We start from the raw sequence: 24,674 nt of genomic DNA on the forward strand, positions 1-24,674 counted from the left end.
AAGCATGCTGGGATTGGGAGGCAACATGGTAGAACAGGTATGGTATAGTTTGGTTTGGATGAAAGAAGAGGCCTGAGGAAGCTATTGGAGCTGCTAGGCCTGGCTTCAGCATAAATATCCAGAAAATGACCAAGGATTATTAATGATAATGCAATGTGAGGAAGAGCTTGCATCACAATTAAGGAATCTCTGGTTTTTAGAACAGGAGCAGTATAGGAATAAAATTATCCAGACTTGGAGGAAATTGTTGAGAACTGAGTGGTGTATCAGAACCTCCTTGCCAAGTAGATTGAATTTCATAGCTAGAACCTAAGAGATAGAAGCAGGAAAGGAAACCACCAGGGCTTATTTATTCTGGGAAAATCATATGCCAAGTGTGGTTGTCAGCACATTTTTATCCAAGACCCACCTGCTGATTTGAATCTATCTTTAATAATGGCCAGTGAAAACTCAGGGTTTGGTTGTCCTTATTGGTCCTTGGCCCAAACTAGACCCATCTCACAGATCTGAAGTAGGCAAAAGAGAAAGAAGATAGGCTTTGTAGAGCCTTTAATCCAGTCATGTCTAAAAATACTTAACTGACTCTCTTACTGCTTTCCTCAGGAATCTTTTTTCCTTTCCCCCCAGCTGTAGGTGTACTCTCCCAGAGAATCCAAACAATCATACCCTGCAGTACTGGAAGGACCACAACATTGTGACAGCAGAAGTGCACTGGGATAACCTGACTGTCAGTGTAAGTCTGGGAGCTGCCTAACACCATGGCTACCAGGTTTAGGAGGGACTTCTCAGTGAAAGGCCAGTAGCCTTTTGGAGAATTCTAGCATTTAAGAAAGAAAGCTCTTTAAAAAAAACAATAAATTAATTAAAAAACAAACAAAAAATTGTTCTTACTTTTTTTCCCTTTCAAAAATTTTCTTGTACATAAAAGTAGATCACCCTTCTCTTTTCTACCATATGCACCCTACCCTGTGATTCTGCATCAAGGACATGTGGAGATGAAACCACATAGGGTAGGATCCAAGTTTGTGGAGTTTGAAGGATAGTAAGTTTGGAGGTCCTCTGTAATAAAAACAATTCAGATTGCTAAGGCCTTCCCAAAGCCTTGAAAGTACTGTTTGTTCAGGACATTTATAGCTTTATTCTTAAAACTTAGTTATAACTGTAGTAGTGCCCCATTTGAAAAAGGCCTGCAGGTGAGGGCCTCTCATAAGGTCAAGTAGATATTGCTGGCAGCCTATTCTGATAGGCAGCATCTATTTATTTCCTTGTGCCTAACTTTTGTCACCAGACTGCTTGTTCTTCCAGGAATGCCAAGAAATGCATGGAGAGTTCATGGGATCTGCATGTGGCCATCATGGACCCTACACTCCTGATGTGCTCTTTTGGTCCTGTATTCTCTTCTTCACCACCTTCATCCTCTCAAGCACCTTAAAGACATTTAAGACAAGCCGCTATTTTCCAACCAGAGTAGGTAGCATATTCATGCATTACTTTTGTGTTAGGATTCTAATATACTCAGCCTCCATACTTTCTGGAGTAGATTGTCAGTGGGGAAAGCTCCAGATGTCCCCATGAGGTACACTGCGGCAGTCAGTTCTAGTGTCTGGCAGCCTCTTTCATAGATCTTGCTTTCATAGATCTGTAGTATTGAAAACCTTTTTTATTTAAAAGAGCTGGGTAAGTTTAAGGTGGTAGTAACGTTCTTTAAAAGCTATTAAGTCTCGTTTCTAGAATGCTGTTAAGTGTCATTTCCAGAATTCTGGGAGACTTAGCATTAGTAGTTGGAGCTGGCTTGTGATGATGGTAATTGGGGTGACTGTCTTGGATACTTTAGTACTTAGATACTCTAGCTACGAAGTCCCCTCCCAGGAATGGCTTCTATAATAACTTATGAAATCATTGCCCACATTGACTATAGCAGCCCGCATGCTCTTGTCTTGGTTTGCATGATGGAAGCCTCAACAGCTTTCTCTGACACAGATAGCATGTCAGGAGCAGTACTCCTGCAGGGCAGAATTAGAGGCTGAGTGTGGGCAGCTAAGGGAGCTATTTCTTTAAAAGGGAGCTAGACTCAGGAGGAAATGTTTTTTTTCTGTGAGGTTTCAGTCAGGTACATTCACAGAATAGAGATATGAATGGGTAGGGGCACAGTTTATTAGATATTTATTATATACACATACATAACTAAAAAATATTCTTGGGCTTCATTGAACCTGCATAATAGTTAAGGGAGGCATGTCTTAAATAAGTTCTAAGTCTTTGTTTCCTATCTGGAAAAATACATTAACCTAAGTGACTGTTGGATACTGACTATGCTCAGACCCGGGGGCGCATAAACAAAGTTTAAAAGATGCTGTCTGCCATCAGAGAAGAAGAGGAGCACATGAAACAAGTAGGTGCCATATGCTACAGTAGTAAGTGTTGCAAGAGCTGGTGGTAAGCCGGAGATGTAAGTGCCACAGAAGTTCAGAAGAGAGAAGGGGCACTGAGCCCTACGATGGTCAAGCAGGGTTTCATAATTAGAAAGGGGTGATTGCTTCAGAGAATTAATATAACATTCAGGGAAGAACTAACAAAACCATGAAGAGGATGCTGGTTTAGTTACTAGTTAGTCAGGTTAAGTTACTAATGATGTTACGCATGGCTAAGAAATATTTTATTCTGTCTCTGTTGGAATTGCAGATTAAGACAGACAACAGGTCACTGCATTTTATTAAAGTGACACTAAGCTATAAAGTGAGACAGTTCTCGTGGGGCAGGTCTTCAATTGGAGAGAATCCACAACAAAATGGAAATAAGTGTTGTTGAAAATAATAAAGCAGGGAAGGGTGGCTTCTGATGAATTAGGATCTCATGAAGAAGATAGTATTTGAGTTAGCCTAAAGGAGGTGAGGGAACTACCCAAGAGGTTAATTGTAGGTAACATTTTAGGTAGACTCTGAAGTTGGAGTGAGCTTGATTTATTTAAAAAGCAGCAAGGAGACCTGTGTGGCTGAACTAGAGTGGATTAGCAGGAGAACATTAGGAGTTGGGACTGGAAAGGAGATGACACCAGTTGTATGGGCTTCAGAAACCAATGGGGCCTTTTAGGTTTTTAACTCAGACAAGGAACCATTTCAGGGTGTTGGCAGAGGAGTGATAATGATCCAATTTTTAAATTAGTATTCCAGCAGCTATATTTAAAGAAAACTGTGGAGGGCAGAGGCAGAAGCAAATGTGGAGATGGCTGCCATTAACCCAGCAAGAGCTGGTGTAACTTTGATCTGGGCAGGAGCAGTGGAGGTATGAGAAGTGATGATTCTGGATATGTTCTAAAGATAGGGCCTATGAACTTGAGATGAACTGGATGTAGGGTTTGAGGGAGAAGCACAGTTGGCCCTGATGCTAAGGTTCTGGGCTAGCATAATGGACTATGGCTGGTTTCAAAAAATTGTATTCCAAGTTTTTAGAACTAGAACCCGAACCTGGTTCTAAATACCCTAAAAAGAACTCTTCAGAGTTACATTAGAGTTTGTCAGAGACTTTTTCTCCTTCATCATATCCACACTTTGTCAGCATTAATTTGGTTAGTTGAAAGGGGTTTCATGATTGGGGGGAGGAAATGCTAATATATTCCTATGGTTTAAATATGCTTGTATTAGTTTAAATGTAAAATAAGGGAATTTTTTTGAGAATTTCTAAACCTTTTGCAAGACTAAATTCCTTTCTACTATATTTAACCTGCAAAAACATTGTTCTAATCCTTTCTCACGTCAGGTACGCTCCATGGTGAGTGACTTTGCCGTTTTCCTCACAATCTTCACAATGGTGATTATTGATTTTTTGATTGGAGTCCCATCACCAAAGCTTCAAGTTCCCAGTGTGTTCAAGGTAAAAAAGTCTCAGGATGCGTGGTGCCTCATGTAGTTTCATAGAATCTGATCCCAAGTTGATTTCAAAGGCCTTTTCACATCACAATCATAAGAGGAATCTTGTAGTCCTCTAAATCTGAACCTTGTTCCTCATACCTGGCCATTCAGAAAAGCAAACTCTTTAGATCTGGTAGAGTTCAAGTTGGAAAAGTGAGAGAACAGAAAATGTAAAGTTGTTTAAATTTAATGAATGAAAAGTATTATTTATTATCATAAATACTATTGTTAAGATTTAAAATAGTGCAATGTGCCCATTTACATATATATATATATATTTGGGGATACTGTGGAAATGTGGGTTCCTGGAAAAAGTCTGGTTACCAGTACCTTTATTGAGCAGCAGCTGTTTAAGGACACTGGGAAGGATGAGTAAGGTAAAGGTCTTTGCCCCTCCTCTCAAGGATCTTGCAGGGTAGGAGGAGGATGGACATAAGAGGGACTTTGTCTGGACTCTAGAGCCCTAGGATATTTATAGGATAGTCCTTTAACACTATTTTATTGTTTGTTTGTATAACTCTATAATCTATAGTATTTTTCAAAAGGCCTACACAATAAATGAAATAAATGATCAATACAAAGTCTTTCAGGTTCGGGTTGCTAAATAGACAAAGAAGATCAAAAAACTAAGTTAAGTTTCAAAGATTCCCATTGGGTAGAGAGGAGAAAGACTGAGCATGCTCAGTGACTTCAGAAGAGTAATAGAATGATGGGAGAGGATGTGAGGAGAAAACGGAAGGTAGACAGTCCCTGACTTATAAAGGCCCTGGTTTTGGCTTCCCTTTGTTTCTCTCCCTGAAAAAGACCTGGTTGAAAGTGTCTTTTTCCTTATTTTCAAAACATGTTTAATTTTATTAAATTTGCTGAACTTCTATCAGTTAGAAATTTATTTATTATTATTTTTTAGTTGTTGATGGACACAATATCTTCATTTTTATTTTTTTTTATGTGGGCCTGAGGATCGAACCCAGGGCCCCATATATTTGAGGCAAGCACTCCACCATTGAGCTACAACCCCAGCCCTCAGTTAGAAATTTGTGGGTTAACAAGCAAACACCCTTTTCTTTTCTAAGCATAACATCTCTGAGAATCTGGCATTCTCATCTTTGTGTGAATGAGCACACTCAGCTTTCTCTCTAATACCTAGCTGAGGTCAGCCCTGCAGGAGGAATGGATTTTGTATAAAAATAGGTAATTTGGGAGCATTAAGCAGTCCTTGGAAAAATTCCCTGATGGTTAGGCTTAAGAGCATCAGAAGGTGCTGAATTTCTGGGACATCTGTGAAGAAAACCTCTGCGAAGTAGGAGAGAATTGAGAAATGGAAATGGGAGAATGTCCAAGAAAATGTTGCTCATGGCATCCAGGCTTCACCTTCAGGAAGCAGAGAGAAAGTTTTCTTCTATTCTTCCTTCTTTCCTTCCTTTGTAAACCACATGACCCCCAAGTCCCAAGACCCAATATGAAGGCAGGTGCAAGTGTCTCTTTCTACCCATGGGATATTGGTTCTAGGATACTCTGGGGATGCAGATGCTCAGGTCCCTTCAATGAAGTTGTGTAGTATTTACCTATAACCTACATAATCCTCTATATACTTTTAGTCATCTGTAGGTTACTTATAATACCTAATATAATGTAAATGCTATGTAAGTGGTTGTTATACTGTAGTGTTTAGGGAATAATGACAATTTTAAAAGTCTGTATGTGTTAACACAAAAGTATTTTTTTTCTGAATATCTTCAATCTATGGTTGGTGGAATCTGAAGATGTAAAACCCACAGATAAGGCGAGCCAGCTATACTTTTACTAGGGGTTATAATGTCATTAAGGTTTTGATAGGTTTTTGTTTTGGTCTGAAAACTTAATGCCAGTTAGAACACTATTACTAAGGAAACAGGTTCTGTAAGCTTTTAGAATCTAATTCATAATTTGGGACTTGCTAATGTTATTGAAGTTTTTTTAATCCAAGAATCACAACTAATGTTTCAGATAGAATAGTCTTTGTTTATTGAGTTTGGGTCAATTCTGGGACAATTGAATCCCTGGGCTTTTATCCTCTAGCTCCACTTGCCAAAAAGGTGAACTTGTCTTCCCCAGAGTACCCTAGGAGTGGGGGTTGAGGACCTAGGAAAGTTTAGGTATGTCATGAACACCTCAATAAAATTTGTGAACAGTTGTCTTATAGGGGCATTGGAGAGGGTCCTAGGTCAAAAAGTTGCCAAGTTTAGCAGTCTTAAGCCTTGTGTCAAATCTCTGGTGCCTAGGCCTCCATTCGTCTGCTGATGGGAGAAGGACATTGGAACTTCCAATCTAAACCCAAGAGATTCATGCAACTGACTATATTTTGCTTTTATTTATGTTATAGACACACATTATATGGCTTCTGAGGAAAAGCAGTGATGAAGATAGTCTAAGATATTTATATTTGTCGTTGAGAGTCATTTTTTTTCTTCAACAACAGATTTAGCTGTTAACTATATTTTACTTGTGCTGATATTGAGATAAAGTTGCTTTTTCTATACACTGGAGCTTAGGGAGTAAATAAGAGGAAGAATAGGACTAGTGAATATTCCATAGGAGGCTGATAATGGAGGACTATTTCAAAGCGGATTTGGAGAAAGGTTATAGATTTCCAAGAAGTTGCTATATTTTGTGCTTTTTTTTTTTAAAGATTCTCATTCAAATGAGAATAAAAAGAAATGTGGAACTGTGGTTCAGTTTGATCTCTTGTGCTCTAATGACAATAGTTAACTTAAAATATAAAAATAATGTCTTGTTTTTTCCTCTTAGCCTACAAGGGATGATAGAGGATGGTTTATCAGTCCCATTGGCCCTAATCCCTGGTGGACTGTGATAGCTGCCATTATCCCAGCTCTTCTCTGCACTATCTTGATATTCATGGACCAGCAGATCACAGCTGTCATCATTAACAGGAAGGAACATAAGCTCAAGGTAACAAGAAATTTTGACCTAGAAGACTTCTTTGGTGGCTTGCTACGTTTTTTATTTTAGGGTAAGCCCTTCCATACCAGGAACTGAATAACCTGGATAAAAAGTCACAGAAGGGGCCTATAAGGAGTATTCATTCTCTACTTGTTAGTTGGAGATGAGACTAAAGTGAAACTTTGTGGTATAATGTGAAAGAAACTTGGATTCCATTTCTCTTCTCTCAAACCTGTGGGTTTGTGGCAGACAGAGTTCCTGGTGGTCCCTATTCAGCTACTTGTTTTGAGTTGGCTACCATTCAGCTTGTCTTCCTCAGGTTCAGGCTGGATCTTAGACTGCAATGTCCTAGAGGCAGTATTCTCTCATATTAAACCTGAGACCAAGGTTTACCAGTACTAGGAACAGTTCTAGTACATGTATTAGTGGGATGTTTCATACCTTCCATCTCTATGCTTTCCTTACTCAGAACAGGCAACATCCAAATCTGGCAAGGATCTGGAAGTGTGTTGTAGGAATTAACATTTATCTCCAACTTCTATAGTGTCTACTAGAATGGTCAAGATGCAGCTTGGTCTCTAGTTATTTTTCCAGAGAAGGATGGATTTTTGAATGTGTGGGACTCAGAGGAAGCTGAGGTTACTTAGATAAAGGATGGATATTGACATATAGGATAGGCTAATATTTCCCTTCTCTGTTCTCTCCTATCTAGGAAGATTGTAAAACTCCTATGGGATCCTTGGATTCCTTCCTCCTTACCCATATATCCCTTCCTGCCTTAGGCATGAGACTCTTAGCTCACTGTTATATGCCCCACTATAGCCAGCCCACTGATGGTGATAGATATTCTGTTTCTCCACAGAAAGGCTGCGGCTACCACCTGGATCTGCTGATGGTGGCCATAATGCTGGGTGTCTGCTCCATCATGGGCCTACCCTGGTTTGTGGCTGCAACTGTCCTGTCCATCACACATGTGAACAGCCTCAAGCTGGAATCTGAGTGCTCTGCTCCGGGAGAACAGCCCAAGTTCTTGGGCATCCGAGAACAGAGAGTGACAGGCCTTATGATCTTTGTGCTGATGGGCTGCTCCGTCTTCATGACCACTGTCTTAAAGGTAATCATTTACTCACTTGTTAGGCATATACATAGTGCCTTTGTGCCAGGAATCCTGCTAGGTTCTGGGAATACAGTGGCACACCAAACAGATACACATACAAACTACTGCTGCCCTGGAAAAGCTTATTCTACCTGAGTAAGATAATGTGTAATTAAGAAAATAAACATGATAATTATAGAATTTAATAAGTGATATAAGGAAATATATAGAGAGAGTTCTTTGATGCTATAGGGAATTAAAAGGTTCTCTTTTAGTTAGGATAGTCAAAGACAGCCTCTCTGAGAAGGTAATTTTTTTAAAAAAACTTTATTTATTTATTATTTTTATGTGGTGCTGAGGATTGAACCCAGTGCCTCACACTTGCTAATCAAGCACTCTACCACTGAGCTACAACTCCAACCCCTGAGAAGGTAATATTTAAAATAAAATGGAGCTAGCCTTGCCATGGATGGTGGAAGATAGCATGGAGGGAGGGGAGAAAAGCAGTCAAGTTAGGTCCTGAGAAAGAAAAGAGTAATATGTGTTGTGGAAAATATCAGGGTCATGTGGCTTAAGGGTACTGAGTTACAGCAAGAGCTCAGTGGGATGAGATGGAAGAGTAGACAGAGCCAGATCTCAGAGGGCCTTGTTCATACTAGTAAAGATTACTTTTGAGGGCTTTTAACAGGAGATAGACGTGACTCACTTAATATTTTTAAAAGATCATTCTGGCTGATGTCTAGAAGACAAGTTTTTAGGGTAGGGGAAGAAGAGAAGCAGAGAGACAAGTGAGAATAATACAGGTGAGGGAAGAAATTGATTTTTGATAAGAAAGTTGGTAGTAGGGATAAGAAAAAAGGCAAGGCTCTGCACATCTTAGATGCAGATCCAAAGGTCTTGCTGATTAACTGGTTGTGGAATGGAGTGAGGGAAATGGGAAAATCAAAGATGACTATTAGGTTTTTGACTTAGCCATCTTGTGGAAAGATGACATTTATTATGGAGAAGATAGCATTTTGATTTTGTGAGGAGTGAGGCTATGATCAGCACTTGAGTAAGAAATCAGGAATTATCTAAGTGAAGAGAGTAGAGGAGGGTTTTGGGTCAGTAATACAAACTTGGGAGCCAGTAGCACCTGGTTGGGTTGAACCAAAGAAGTAAATGAGCTCACTTGGGAGATGGGTGGATATAAAAGAGAAGAGAGGTTAGACAGAAGAGCAGAGTTTAGAGGATGGGCTGAGAAAGAGATAGCACAGTCTCAGAAGGAGCTGCCAGAGAGGTAGGAAGGAAAACAGGAAGGTATGATGTCAGGAGCCAAGCTGGGAGAGTGTTTCAAGGAAGGATTGGTTAGAAGCTGTCTGGAAAGATGAAGACTACGCCAAAGCCATTGGATTTAACAATATGGTGACTTAACATGACTAGACAAGAGCAGATTCAGTGGATTAGTTTCTTCTGCTTTTACATAATTTAGAAGTAGAAGCAAAAGCAGAAGCTGACTATGGTAAAAGTCTTTTTGTTCTAAAATGGAATGATCACCTGTAAGTTAAATCATAGGCCTCACATCTCAACCCTGTCTGGCTCTTACTTTTCCCTGAGGATAGATAGATGGGGACACACACACACACACACACACACACACACACACACACACACACCTCTTCTACAGAATTAATGCTTTTTAAATCTTCTGTAATCAAAATTATCTCCTCAGAGATTTGATGTATTTTGACATGGACTTTAAAACAAAATTTTCTTTTACTGGCCAGAAACTTGTGGGCAAGAGTTGGGGGAGGTATCTTATCAGAGAGCAAACTTTGTGGAATGATAAGGCAGAAGCCTAATTGCAGGTTTCTGAAGAGTGAATAAGAGATGAAGGAAGTAGAGTATGGATGCAGACAACTCTTTCAAGAGGTTGTTTGTGAAGTGAAACAGAAAAACAGCAGCTGGCTAAAAGAGGGTGTTTTTATAAAGGTGAAAGATGAGAAAAAACTTTATGGTGGGGGGCAGGGTATAAGCACTGCATCTGGGAAAGTGGAATGAAAGAAAAAGCTATCTAGCTATGTTGCCAAGGTCCCAACCATCTGGACCACTTTCCTGATTCTATTCTCCCTCTTTTTGATTTTTAACCGCCCCAGCCTACCCTGCAAATGCCCTTCAAGGGTGAGAATTGAGAGAATGATGAAGTATTTTGAAACCATCTTCGTGTCCCTTTCCTTTCCACTCAACTTCACTACCTGCTTTTCCTCATACTCCTTATCCATCTACTCTCTGTCTATAGCGCTCTTTTCACTTCCTCTCCTGATCTAGGTGCCATTATTAGGGACCCCAAAGTTACTGTTCCCCCAAGAATATAACCACAAGGGCCTAGTGGTAGATATCACCAAAAAAATTCTTTTAGGATCCTATCAAATAACTCTACAAACAAGGTCATCGCTGAATTGGGTTGTCTACAAAAGGGGAACGATGTGAAACCCAATGTGGATTTTCTAATACTGAAGAATTACATTTGAGATTGTTCTTTGGAATGTTTTTGGAATGCTCCCAAAATAATAACAAACTGAATTTAGTCTTCAGGGATGAAAGTTTTCTTACCTTGATTCTATAAGTCCCATTCTCTTGTCCCAGAGTTTCTCAGAAGATTATCTAGGTTGATAGATATGATGTGATGGGAAATTCATATTCAAGTACCATGTGGATATTCAAGTACAAAATAAAAACATTAATATGTTCCCCCAAATCATTCTTTCTGATAAGATATCTCCCCATTCATGCCCTCAAATCTCTGTTCAGTAAAAGATAAACTTTTTTAGTCTATGTCAGAGTACACCAAATGCTTTTTGCTTCTATTTCAAAATTATGTAAACACAACAGAAACTAACACAATGTTTATGAAGGCATTTTGTGATTTTGTTTTGTTCTTGGAGATTTAAAAGTTACATATCCTTGAACGTGCTATGATACCAAACTTAATTCTGGCCTTTCTGCCCTTTTGTCTGCAGTTTATTCCAATGCCTGTACTCTATGGAGTTTTTCTCTACATGGGAGTTTCTTCACTACAAGGAATTCAGGTATTGTATAGTTCAGCCAGGCCAGTGTCCTCTCACTGAGTTCACCTGTCCTCACCAGGGAGGGGCAGCTCCCAAAGGGAAGCACAATTCTTGAGAAATTATTTCCTAGTTTTTCTGGTTGAGCTGTTTCAGAAATTTGTTCAGATGTACAGTCATATAGGCACAAAAGTTCACAGACTTCCAGAGTAGCCTGGCTTAATATCATGGTTCCAGTCATTCATTCACTGATTATTCAAAATTTAGCACATATTAAACACAAAATGCTTTGCCAAATGCTGGTAAAACAAGACCTGAAATGTTGGTCAAGAACCAGACTGGTTTCCACACCTGTACAGCTTGAAATTTAGTGTCAGGTTAAAGTGTAAGAGAAGAAAGTTCAACTTTGAGAAGTAATAGGAGTTGCCCCAGGTAAGCAAATGCACTTTCTGTTATACTGTATCTTCTCCCATCTATCAACTCATTCCTCCAAGACTTTCAAACAGAGACAATTGAGAGCCATCATCAATAACTTGATGTAATAACTCAACTTTTTCTCTGGGTGGCCAATTCTTCTTGTATGGAATGTCTTGTGGTCATTCTTACATACTGAGTTCTAATGTGACTTTGGGCAGGTTGCTTAATCTCTGGGTCTCTGTTTTCCTTTTTTATACTATAAGAATGATCATATTTTCTATATCCAGAATGTTAATGAGGTTTCATTTTAAATAATAAACAAATAGCTCCTAACTTCACAAAGAACAAGTAAGAGATTTGGTTTAATAGTAAGCCAAAAGACGCAATTCACTTATTTTCTACTTTCCCTGAGAAAGAACTCTCTTAGGAGCCTCAGTGTGGGATAGGAGAAAAAAAGTTTGAACCTAGAATTAGAAAAGATTGAGTCAAAACTCAACTGAAATTTCCCAGTTTTGACCATATTTCCTGTTCTCTTGAGATTTAAGTTTCCATTTCTGTAAAAGTACCTGTAATATAAAATTCTGCATTTTAACTGTCCCGTGGAGATGGTGTTACTTACTTTTCAGAGCAGGAGATATAAGAGACATGAATGGGTCTAACACAGCTTCTGACCCAGCGAAGCCTCCTGAAAATAAATGCCAGTTCCCTCCTTTCAGTTCTTTGATCGTCTGAAGCTCTTTGGGATGCCCGCAAAGCACCAGCCAGATTTTATTTACCTGCGTCATGTGCCACTGCGCAAAGTGCACCTCTTCACCCTCATCCAGCTGACCTGCCTCGTCCTGCTCTGGGTCATCAAGGCATCACCAGCTGCCATTGTTTTCCCAATGATGGTGAGGTTTCTGGAATATATATTATTACTGTTATTGTTAAAGTTGTGGTAAAGTACCTATAACATAAAATTCTGCATTTTAACTCTTTCTAAGTACGCAGTTCAGTTGCATTAAGTACATTCACATTGTTATATCACCATGCATCTCCAGAACTTTTTTCATCTTGTAAAACTGAAATTCCACACCCATTCAATCCTGCCTCCCATTATCTCCTTCCTACCAACCCCTAGGAAAACACAATTCTATTTTCTGTCTTTATGAATTTTATTATTCTAGGTAATTCATATAAGTGGACTCATATATAGTATTTTTTCTTTTGTGACTGGCCTATTTCACTTAATATCTTCAGGGTTCATCCATGTTGTAGCATGTGTCACAATTTCCTTTCTTTCTAAGGTTGGATAATATTCCATTGTATATCTAAATCACCTAAATCACATTTCGTTTTTCTATTCATTTGTCAGTGGGCACCTTGTTTGCTTCCACCTTTTGAATATTGCTATTGTGAATAATGTTGCTACAAACTTGGGTATACAAATATCTGTTTGTGTAACTGCTTTCAGTTTTTGGGGAGGAATACAGCTAGGAATGGAATTGCTGAACCATATGGTAATTCCATTTTTAATTTTTTTTATCTAAACTTCTAGATCAATATCCTCCTGGTTTCTTTCTTTTTTCAGTTTTGTCAGAATACATGTAGAGCTCTGCATTTGTTTATTATATTCAGGGATTAAGTGTTTAGTTAAAAACATATCAAATTCCTGGGAACATCTGGAAGGAATCCTATCAATTTTAAATTTATTTAAAATGTAGTCATTAAAATTAGAAATATGGGGCTGGGGTTGGAGCTCAGTGGCACAGTGCTAGCCTAGTATGTGTGAGGCACTGGGTTTGATCCTCAGCACCACATAAAAATGAAATAAAGTTATTGTGTGTTCACCTACAACTAAAAAATAAATATTTTAAAAAATAAATAAATAAAATTAGAAATATGATAGAATTTAATGAGCCAAATTTGCCTCATTCCTCATCCTACCAAGAGATATAATTGATGAAAACCCAAGGGACCCAGGTACGTCCTTATGGGTTATGTGGTCTTCTTGAAAAGAAAGTGGAGCAGTAGTTGAGATACCCTGGACTTGCCTCTGTTGGAGAGATTAGCTGCCAGATTCTAGCCAAGACACTTCCTCTTTCTGGGCTTTGGTTTCCTCACCTATAAAGTGAACATCAGCCTAGGCCAAAGGGCAGAGATAAAAACCCTACAGATACACAATGCAGGCATAGAGCAAGGATTTTGGATAGAAATGTACAAAGGATTAGAGGGAAAAAAGATGGTCTTCCAAGGTCCCATCATCCCTGATGAGGCAGGCTTATTCTGAGTGCAGCTGGCCTACTTTGATCCAGCCCTGCAGAGGTTCTCCACTCCCATGCTGCCCTGTAGCCCTTCCTGATTACTGCAAACTAGGGGAAGGCAGTTGTCAGGGCCATCTGCAGATGATAGGTTTGTTTTTTCAGTGAGGAAATTAAATTAGTTTCTCTGTAATTTGTGGGGTTGTTGTAGTGATGGTTAAAATATTCCAGTACCTGGTACAAAGAACACATTCAAAATATGGCAACTATTGTGATTATTAAAAATTGGATTTTTCTTGAAATGTTCTCCTAATTGGCTATGAAAATGAGACTTTACTTTTCATTCCAGGAAGAAAATTGGCCCCTTTAACTCACTTCCTTTATTTTTCTTCAGGTTTTGGCCTTGGTCTTTGTCAGGAAAGTCATGGATCTCTGCTTCTCTAAGCGAGAGCTGAGCTGGTTAGATGATCTCATGCCTGAAAGCAAAAAGAAGAAGTTGGATGATGCCAAAAAGAAGGCCAAGGAGGAAGAGGTCACAGTCCTTGTACCAGCTTTGGGGCCTCAAGTTACAGAACATAGGAAAGGGCACATGAAAAGTCAGCATGTCTGGAATCCCAGGGGTTATATTTAGGAGCTGGGAAGATTACCCCATAATGTTCTCAACTGAGAGTGGATTCAGGATTCATGTTCTTGTCTGCCCTTCATTTTTGGATTTAATAATCAGTAGTTTTTCCCTTTGTTTTCTAGAGTCTATCCACCAGGCTACCATCTAGAATATGAACATAGAATCTGTTATTATCAGATCTGATGGCTCATGTTCTTCCCAAAGACCTAATTAACAAGTATATTTTCAGAGAGTATTTGTTATGTACCCCATTGCTGACAGTATTGTGGTTGGCACAATGCAGAGATAACTTGCATAGGACTTTGTGTCCTTCATTTCCCTTAGCACTTAGCATCTTGTCTTCTATACAGTGGAACTTCAATAATTGGCTTACACGTGCAAAGAAAGGATGTACAGCAAAATGAAAATACCAGACCAAGAGATGAATGCACTTGGAAGTGATTCCAAATACAGTTAGGGCCCCAGATAGTATTCTTTAAATATATTTCAACGTGCATTTTTTCTAATATCTTGAATTTTTAAGACCTTGTATAATTAAATAAGCTTTAGAAATTTTAAAAACAAAAGCAATGGAAGAAAACTTTAAATGGAATATTGACAGAATTTACTACCTTAAATGTGAAGCTTTCAGGTATCCAAAATTCTATAAACAAAATTTTTAAATAATGTTAAGACATTTGTCAAAATCCTTTCTATTCAAATAATTATCTCTAATAAAACAATAATAGAATGAAAATGAGCAGTGGACATAGATAATTTACAAAAGAAGAATACAAATGACTAATTACTTCATGACTGAGTTCATTCTCACAAATAAGCAAAGAAATGGAAATTTCAAATACATTTTTTACTTAACAAAGATTTTGAAAAAAAAATGTTGGTAACACTATTATTAAAATGGGTTTCTCCTACAATAAAAGTAGTAGTAGTATAAATTGGATATATCTCTTTTAGAGGGCAGCTTAAAGGAGAGTCTTAAAAATGTATAAGCCCAAACCAAGCACAGTGATATATACCTGTAGTCCCAGCACTTGGAGACTGAGATGGGAAGATTGCTTCAGCCCAGAGCCCAGGAATTTGAGACCAGCCTATTTGAGACCCTATATCCAAAAAAAAGTGAAAAAGTATATGCTTTTTAGCCCAGTAACTCCTAATTTCAAAATTTATCCTTAAGGATATGTAGGCAATGTTGACAAAAGATTTTAATTATGTCTACAAGAAAGAAAATTTAGAGTCTAGCCTAAGGCTAGCCTCAAACTTGGGAACCTCCTACCTTAGCCTCCCATAGCTGGGATTACAGGCAGGTGTCACTGCACCTGGCTAAATTAAAGAAAACACTTTATTATGGGAGATTTTAAACATTAGAAAGAAAAGTCAATATTCATATTTTCCCAATTACCTTATTATTTTTAACAATGTTTATTTGAATCAGGATCTAAAGAAGATTGCTATATTTCAATTGATATCTTTCTTAAATTTTTTTAGGGATTTCCTTTCCAGTTTTTTCTTTTTATTGACAAACTGGGTCCCTATAAGCTTTCCCATGATGCAGATTTTGCCAAATGTCTTCTTTGGTGTCATTTAACATCATCTTATATCCATGGTGTTTCCAGTCAAATTGGTCATTGAATCTAGAAGCTTACTCAGATTCAGATATTTTGTTTTGTTTTTTCCCAATACTATTCCATGTGTAGTAATATCAGATTGTCTCTTTTTGCAGTGACTCAAACCTATAAAAGACTTAATTATATTTTATAATGAATGTGAGAGAAAAATAAAAATTATGATAGTAGAAGAATGAGTGGTGAAAAAATTCATGATCTTACTTTGTCGAAGATATAATAATATCTCTCTTTTTTTTCCCCAGGAGGCTGAGAAAATGTTAGAAATTGGGGGAGAAAAGTTTCCTCTTGAAAGCAGGAAGTTACTAAGTAGTCCTGCAAAGAACAACAGTTTCAGGTAAAGCTCCCCAAACACAAAGGAGTTTACTATTTGGGATATTCTGTAAACATTCTGACTTCGTAGTAGGGTGTTATCAAAATGCAGCTGCTGGTGTATAGAGCTAAACATCCAGTCTCCCAGGTTCATCCTATGAAAATACCTTTTCCTTTTCTTTGTGGACTGAATGCATACTCTGTGCCCAGCACTGTACTAGGTGAAGAGGCGGGCAGTGTCCCTAGTGCCTTCCTCCATAATACAACTGTGCAGGAAGGTTTCCTTATATGTTCTCTGTTAGTCTTTACAACCATTCTCTGAGAAAGTCTCATTTATCTACTTCTGTACTTGTGAGAAAACTGAGGATTATAGGAGTTTAGGTAATTTGCCCAAAGTTACAGTGCTACTGAGTAGAAAGATCAATTTTCAAACCTGGTCTCAAATCAGTACTCCTTATGCTTTTCTTTGTTACCTTCCAAAGATGAATAGGATGTGTTTTTTTAATTTCTAGAGAGTTCTCAGCCTGGTGTGCATGACTTTCCTACGCTTAGGCCTGCCTTTGGGTTGGAATAGTCCATTCCAACCTGGCTCATGGCATCTATAGTTCAGGGACCCAGGGGGAACAAGCTGGGATCTTAAAAATGCCTTAGTTCTGCCACTGATTTTATTCCTTTCTCTACCAAACCTATTGGTCTCCACAAATTACAAGAAGCTAAATTGGTCCATGTGTGGTTTTGCTCCCGTCATCTTGTTTCTGTTTTGAAAGGGGCACACACAGTGTGAAGGAGCTTAGAGGTCGAGAGGGGCAGAGAAGAAAGAAAGAAAGGGCATCTGGGGCATCTGGATCTGGGGAAATTGACTGCTGAATCATTGGGTTCGTTGTGGTTTACACTGTGAGGTAAATTAGGAAAGTCTTTGGTTCCTAATAAATTTTCTATAAGTTATTATAGAAGAAGCCGTAGACTTTGAATTCTCTGTTTCTTCTCAAGTGGGATGCTGTCTTCACTCTTGGCATTTTAAGAGACCTCCTGGTGTATAGAAGACTTTAGAGTACTCTTGGGCTCTAGAGGACCAAAGACTGGGTTTAGAGTCTTGATTCCACTTATTGTCATAAGTGGACAAGCACTTAGCCCTATGATCTTTGGTCTCTGCACCTTCAAATGAGAATGTTATTAATCTCTGTTGCTATGATAGTTAATATGGTGAGAAAGTTCTTTGTTAACTATCAATGGACAAGATTTAGCCATGTAAATAAGAAAATGAATGAAGAGTGCCTGGAACCCAGCAAGCAAATAGTAGTTCCTGATTCTGTGCTCTTGGCATCATAACATGGTCAGCATTTCCAGTGAGGTCTTTCAGAGGACTAGCCATCACTTGGGACAAAAGCTCAGCCTGCAGAATCATCTCATAGGCAGCCTACCTTTTTCTGTTCTGACCTCAATGGCTGCAGGAGGAATGACCAGACTCCATCTGCATTCCCAGAGCTACTGAGAACTGTTAGCTAGTCTTCCAGTCTTTTCACTTCTAGTGGAGTGGCAATCATTATAAAGTAAGATATGTTTTTATCCATATGTTTGACATTCACTGTACCAAGCATTGATTTCAGATGTGACCCCTCTGAGATTAATATATCTGATGAAATGCCTAAAACCACGGTCTGGAAAGCTCTCAGTATGAATTCTGGAACCACAAAGGAAAAAAGGTAATTAAGGTTTTTATTTATTTTTGGCTTTTGGAAATGGTAATAATGCTAAAGGTAAAATATATATAGTTGTAAGATTGAATTTGTCTAATAAATAGCATGTCTAGGACTGTTGCTAACTCTACAAGAATAGATTTAAGCATAAGAAAAAATTAAGTAAGAATGGTTTCTAAATATTTGAAGAGAGGCTGTTTTGAGCTGTCCTTTTATATAGGTCCAGTCGGGATTAAATTATTTAAGATGTAAATTTGCTTTATCTGTTTTGTAACTTAATCCTCTTCTTAGTTCTCATTTCAAATTCTAAAGGATATCTCTCCTGTTACCTAACCACACAAACTGGAAAATTGCTACAGGTCTATATTAATACTGTTAATACAAACAAATAGTATTTATAACAGACTTGAACCTATTTAACTTGTTCCATAATGAGAATTATTGCCATGAACAGATTTTGAAATGTTAAATTATAACTGTTTTCTTATTTTGCATTAAAGTATGTTCTGTATATCATTTGCTAATACCATAGCTCAGTTTTAATCAGGTTAATGAAGAAAATGAAAGGACTTAAGACATCTTTGCCTACATTGAGGTAGGCTGCACATCCAAATTGCTTAAATAATTTAGTCCAAACACCATTTAAGTTTATATAGATAACTGAAGGGCAAAATCTAAGTCCTTATTAAAGATACCTTTTCTAGTTAAAAAAAAAAAAAAAGCCTAGGAAACCTGGTCCTGCTCTTAACCCTGCTGTGCAATTTGGCCCATCCCTGTTTCTGGTACTCAGTTTACTTAGCAGGAAAATGGACATAATGATAAGTTTGCTCTGAGGAGAAACTGAAGTGCTTTGAAAAGTCACAGCCACCAGTGGGTGGTAGTGGTGGGTTTTTTCATCTTCGAATGGGTTAAAATAAATCTGTGCTGAATGTGAGTGAAATATAGAATCTTATTTCCTTCAGAGGAAAATCCAGGCAGCTGTCGAACTGTATAACGCACACAGTTATTTTTAGTTGAGAACTAGTCTACTTGTAAATGAACTTAAAATATAGCCAAATCCAAATTGTGGTGACATCTTCAAAGTATTGTGTTAAAAGCAGGAATGAATCATGTGTTCCCTTTTTGTCTCATTGTAACACTTTTATTCAGTCTCTTCAACTAAGAGTCTTTGCTGGGATAGAAGATTTGGGCCATGAGGTGCCTCAGGGAAGTTCTGGTTACAGAGAAAATGGTGAGTCCCTCAGAGAAGAAGCAAGACCAAGTCTGGCCCTATCCTTGGTCATCTCAAAGCCATGCTGAAGCATTCAGTTATTCTTGGTGTGCATTGGAGGCCATCCAGCCAACCCCATACCAGCAGCCAGTCACCAGATGTGAACGTGGAAGCAGAAGGCCACCTCCTGTTGGTAGTCCTCTTTCTTCTTTCTCTTCAGAACTGCCACTATTAAAGACCCAGCTTCTCATTTTTCAGACATTTTCTCTGAAACTCTCTGCTGGCCTGCTGAGCCACGTGGATCCATTCTGCCATTGAGGAGTTGTGCATCGAGGTCCCTCTTCCTAAAGGATGAGGTGGGGGAGTAGCAGGAGAACAGAGAGAAAGGGGAAACTTCCTTAGTCATGTTGGTATCTGCAGGCTCCTAGGAAGCCCTGGGCCTTAGTTTGATTGCGTACCCTGGGTGGGGGGGATGCTGGTCATACCCAGTCAAGAGGTCTGCTACTAGGACGGTCAGCGCCCTAGATATTGGCCGTACTCACCACTTCAGTCAGGAAGACATTTCTGTCCTGGGGGGGGATCAACTCAGTGAGACCCTTGGAAGATACAAAAGCCAAGGGGGATATTAGAGTTGCTTAGCTTATTTAGGTAAAGATTTAGGGGAAAATCAGTAATGACAAGTAAGAATGAGAATCTTCTCTTGGTTTTCATTGAGGATAGAGTAAGAGAATGAGTTGAATTGCTACAAAAGAAATTAGTGTAGATGCCAGGAAGGACTTCCAATTCTGAAGATTGGTCAGTGTCTCCCTTCTAGATATCTAGGAAAGATTTGATAACAGTTGTTTGTGAGTAGAAAAGGAGGTATGATGTTTTTATTGGCCATTTTGTGATACTATTTGACATCTCTTGAGGATACATTCTGATTCCATCCTGGAGAGATCCAAGTGCTTTTGTACTGTCTTCTTAGCTGCCTTAGTAGTGAACCATCATCAGCTCAATGGACAAAATCCACCTTCAGCCACGTGGTTTCTTCATCCATGGGTATCTTTCAGTTGACAAAAAGTTATGACTCTCAGACATAAAAAGCTACACTGGGAAATGAACTGTAAGTGAAGTTAGTTTTAGAATGTAGTTTAAACTACTTTTGCATTTTTTCTCTTCTTTGTTGCAATGAATGTCAAGGGTCTAAGTGCCCGTGCATATAGACCTTCCCTGCCTTTGTGCACAGAATGTGACCAGCCAGCCCATTAGCACCCAGAAAACCCAAGCCTCTCAGTTTTCCATCCTGGAAAATCTTTGTACAGTGGGAAGATCCCCTAGTGTGCTGTCCTTTTATAGGTGAGGAGTTGGCTGCATCACTTTGTTGAATGTTGCATTCTTTAGACTCTTAAAATATATTAAGGTATTCTAGTCTTACTGAAATGACCTTTGATTGATGTCAAAGGAACCCTGCATTTTCCCCATATTTCCCTATCTCTTAAGACCACAGTTATTTTAATGCAGAGACGATTTTCAAGATATTTAACAACTGTTACAGGACAGACACCAACCACTCGGAACAGGTACCTGCTATGAACAAACACTATGATTGCACCAGTGCCTATTGGCTGAATGTCACACTGCTTTCAAATATTAAAATGGCATCCCACTAAATTGTAGAGTTCCTAGTTTGTCTGATTTGTATTCACAAGGCTGTTCTAGGACAGCCTTGGCTTTCTTTCACGTGGTGCAGACAGGATCAGGCATGTTTCTTTAAAATATATGGGCATTAAAATCTTTGTGAGCCAAAGCTTCACATTTTATTACTTTAGGACAAATCTAATCATTGTACCCCCTTTTCCCATTTCTTACCAACTTTCCCATATCACTCTTTGGCTACTTTCTTGCATTTCTCTTTTCCATTGTTTTAGTTCCTTGAGAATGTGCACCTTTTCTTGCTCCATCTTGCCCACCCCCCACGTTATCCAGCCACACTTTTGCATAGGAGGTTGGCAACTTCTGTTTCCCTAGCCTCAGTGCACCCATTGCACTGGGAAGAACCCATTGTGGAACAAAACCAGTGACAGTGTCATCAGAAAAATGTGTTTCCTAACACACTGATACCTTGTGTATGCTAAGTTGCCTGAGGATAAGGAGACCTGCCTTTGTTAACCCTGTGCAGTGCAGTTTCAGGATCACATGTAGGCTTTGAGTTCTCCCCAGTCAGAGTCTCCCAGATCACTATACCTTAGGAACATTAGGCACTTTGGAAGGCTGTGCCCACCCTTTTAGGTCATTAGATTTTTCTTCTCAAACAGTAGTCAGCCTCATTTCTGTTGTACCCAATGGTAGGAACCACTCCCTACTCTTACTCTCTCCACTCTCCCAGGTCTCACCACTCAGCCCCAGTCCTGGCTGCTTTAAGGGTGCTTGAAAGCTGAGATAGTAAAAGGGGGAAGAACTTGAATGATATCTTTCTTGGCTTAAGTTTGTGGTTGGTGATCATGGTAGCAATAGTCATACTGGCAGCATTTAGGGGCAAGAAACTGGGAGAGGCGGTGAAACAGCAGCAGTGTGTATGCATGTGTACATAGTGACAAACGGGACGGACTGTAGCTGCAGGTTTTCATCGATACTCTTAAGCATTTTGTGCACCTGGCTGTTAGAACATTGAAAAAATGCGGTCATTCTCCCATCTAGGGAATTCTCATCTGAGCTTCTTTGATAAAATAGCTTAAGGACAAATACAGGCAGATTAATATATGAAGAAAGGTGTTTGAAGTTCAATAAAGGAGAAACTGATTTAGAAGTAGAAAGAAAGACAGGTTGTTAGGTGTTTCTCAGGCCCACAGTTGCTTTCATGATGAGAGGAAAATTCAAGAACGGTTGAAATTGTTGGCACACCCTGACAGGCTAGTGGTGTTGTAGGAAGGGAAGGAGGCCAGGGATTTAAGAAAATGATGGTAAGTGGAATTTGGTTCTAAGTGGGCAATTTGCTTTCTAGTCATGACTCTTAAGGAAGAGTTGGTCTACAGAAAGGGCGAAGACCAGCAGAAATGTACTGTAAAATTGCCAAATATGTTTGATTGATAAAACACAGACTGACTCTTTGTGGCTAGATATGATTTCCAACTTCTGAAAGATTGTTGAGAGATAATGGTCTTTACAACATGCAGCTCCTCTCCTCAACTCTTGCTCTTAAAAACTTGGGGGGTAGAGGGCAAGTGAACCATATTGTTCCAAAAGACAATGTGAATAGTCATTATTTCTCTTTGTCTGGGTTGTGACTGGCTTGTAAGTTAGTTATTAGTGTTTGATAAAAATCTGGCATATGCTAAGAATTCAGCTTGGTTGCTAGCTCAGGTTATGAGAGCTGTGACCTTCAAGAGGTCTCTAGTGTTGGGGAATCTGTGGTTTCTGGTCATCCAAAAAGGACAGTTTCTAATTCTACTTTATTTTCTGCCTACTCAACTCTCCACACTTCCCTCTTAGTAGAGGAATCAATAATCTTCCCTGCATCTGCTCTGTTGATTTTGTTATCCATGTTCTGTATCTCAAGTTTTCCTGAAGCATAGGAACAGGTTTGATGCCAGAACCCCCTTTTTTAAAAAATCAGAATCAGAAACACTACCCACTTTGCTCTCTCTGCCACTTTATCAAAGTCTCTGAAGTTCTTTTGCAAGAGAGACAGCTCCTCCTCCTAGGACTTTTAAACAATCATTTTTGCAAGTTTGTCACTACATTTTTCCTCACATTTCTCAGGTTCCTAAGCTACATCCTAGCAGGCCAACCAGGAACCCTGCATTGAATGTTCCCAGCTTTCTTGACTTTTTTCTGGTGGTAGCCTTTGGGCCTCCTTTGAGCAGGCCCTGGCTAGCCAAGAAAGATGTCATTCAAGTTCTTCCCCCTTTTACTGTCTCAGCTTTCAAGCACCCTTAACTCTTCCTCCTACCTTTTCCTCAGTATTTCAAGTTCTCTTGGGAGGGAAGAAGTTCTTGATCAAAAGTCCCAAAACCACTACCAGTTTGGGGTAGATAGAGGAATAAGGAGGTCAATCAGTGCTGGGCTTCTTGGAAAGGGGACTGTATGGTTATGTTCTTATTTTTGGTGAGGGACTGAGGACTCTCAAGCCCTCAGGCTCATCCATATTTTAGTGTAAAAGAAAAAAACATTCCAAAGCCAAGTAGAAGTGATTTTTCTACTAAATCTATTCTTTATGACTCTTGCTGTCCCTGATCTCCTAACATTAATTATAGAGAATGGGTGGTTGACTCAGTTACATTTTTTTTTTGTCAGAAAGGAAGGTAATTTTCATAACCAAAAGAAGTGTGAAGTAACTATATCACTGCTTGAAGTGTGAAAAGAGGAAAGGAGTGTTACGTGAACCTTTCCAGTAGAAAATTCAGGAAGTTGAATGATTCATCCATAGGCATAATTCTTTTAGAAGATTCTGTGCTCAAAGGGAATGGAATGGTTTCTGACCCTTCTGAAGAGATAAAGAATAACATTTTTTCTTAAATTTAACCCACTTTCAGCATGGGGAATACAGAACTTTTTCTTCTAGCTGATGACATTAATATTTCTTGAGAAGAGGGAGAACCCACCCACGGCACATTTCTGAGCCCAGCAGAAATCAGCAAGCTTGGGCTTCTCTTAGCAGGTTTGCGGATGACTTCAACATGCAGGTTTTTCACATGTGCAATAACGCTGGAAACAGAAACACCAAACTGAATGTGCAACTACTCCTTTTGTATAAGAAGCCAAAATCCTCCTCTTCCCCTTCTCCCATATTCATTCCTCTGGGATAATAAGTCTCCCTCTTGTTTCTCTGTGTCTGTCTGTCTGATTGATTAGAAACGGCTGCCCTTCCAAGCTAAATAGGGTCGGGTGGAGAGTAGAGCAACCTTCCCTTGCAAGGGGACAACTTGAGGTGCTGGTACATTTCTCTTGTTTTCTATGTTGTTCTTTCTAGTAGGTCCCATGTAGAGATAGAGCTATTTTTGTTTTAGAGATTCCAAAGTATATATTTTTAGTGTAAGAAATGTACCCTCTCCACACTCCATGGTGTAAATAGAACTGGGAATAAATGTGTCATTGTGATAATCCCATAGCAATTTGTGGTAGGAACAAGACTCCTTTTCCAATCTGTGTCTGTGACCTAGGGCAGGTAATTGTGACACTGCATCTCCTAGACCTCTGCCTGCCCAGGCTTGTGTATACTCACCTCAACGGTGAAAATAAAATCTGTAGAAACTGTGTACCTGTAGTGTTCTTTGAGCCTGAATCAAGGGGCTGAGCCACTGTTGAGCAGTTGCAGAACTTGTGAAGAATTATGAAGATGGGTGAAACAAAGGTGTGGTGGTATTGCTGAGATGCTTTGAGAGGATATATGCCTCCTCTGTGCAGGTTCTGACTAGTCCTTGGGGCAGAGCCATGAAGGAGGCCATCCGGGCCTTTTCCTAGGGAGCTGCTCAGGCAGAGGCAATCAGGACAGCAGAAAAAGAAAGCCAATTATGAAGATAAAACCAGGCCATTGAGAGCAATTGCTAATATTTAGAAACTCTCCACTGTCCTGAAACTTAGA

The 24,674-nt window shown here is 39.2% G+C and overlaps 1 protein-coding gene across 2 annotated transcripts in view; it reads left to right on the forward strand.

Annotated features, from left to right (window-relative positions):
- Positions 1-24,348, forward strand: part of Slc4a8 (solute carrier family 4 member 8) — a 72,624-nt gene extending 48,276 nt beyond the window's left edge. For both annotated transcript variants that reach the window (XM_046436174.2, XM_058576270.1), the window contains exons 15-25: positions 628-733; positions 1,306-1,467; positions 3,757-3,870; positions 6,696-6,857; positions 7,711-7,962; positions 10,944-11,012; positions 12,122-12,295; positions 14,040-14,177; positions 16,138-16,229; positions 17,812-17,907; positions 19,051-24,348. In XM_046436174.2, the coding sequence (XP_046292130.1) occupies positions 628-733; positions 1,306-1,467; positions 3,757-3,870; positions 6,696-6,857; positions 7,711-7,962; positions 10,944-11,012; positions 12,122-12,295; positions 14,040-14,177; positions 16,138-16,229; positions 17,812-17,907; positions 19,051-19,063 (1,378 nt within the window). In that variant the 3' untranslated portion in view covers positions 19,064-24,348. The remainder of the gene's footprint in view (positions 1-627; positions 734-1,305; positions 1,468-3,756; positions 3,871-6,695; positions 6,858-7,710; positions 7,963-10,943; positions 11,013-12,121; positions 12,296-14,039; positions 14,178-16,137; positions 16,230-17,811; positions 17,908-19,050) is intronic.
- The last annotated feature ends 326 nt before the right edge of the window (positions 24,349-24,674 follow it).

This window comes from Marmota monax, unplaced genomic scaffold (genome assembly GCF_021218885.2).
Source record: "Marmota monax isolate L192 unplaced genomic scaffold, Marmota_monax_Labrador192_F-V1.1 WCK01_AAM20220418_F8-fsc00012, whole genome shotgun sequence".
Lineage (NCBI taxonomy): Eukaryota > Metazoa > Chordata > Mammalia > Rodentia > Sciuridae > Marmota > Marmota monax.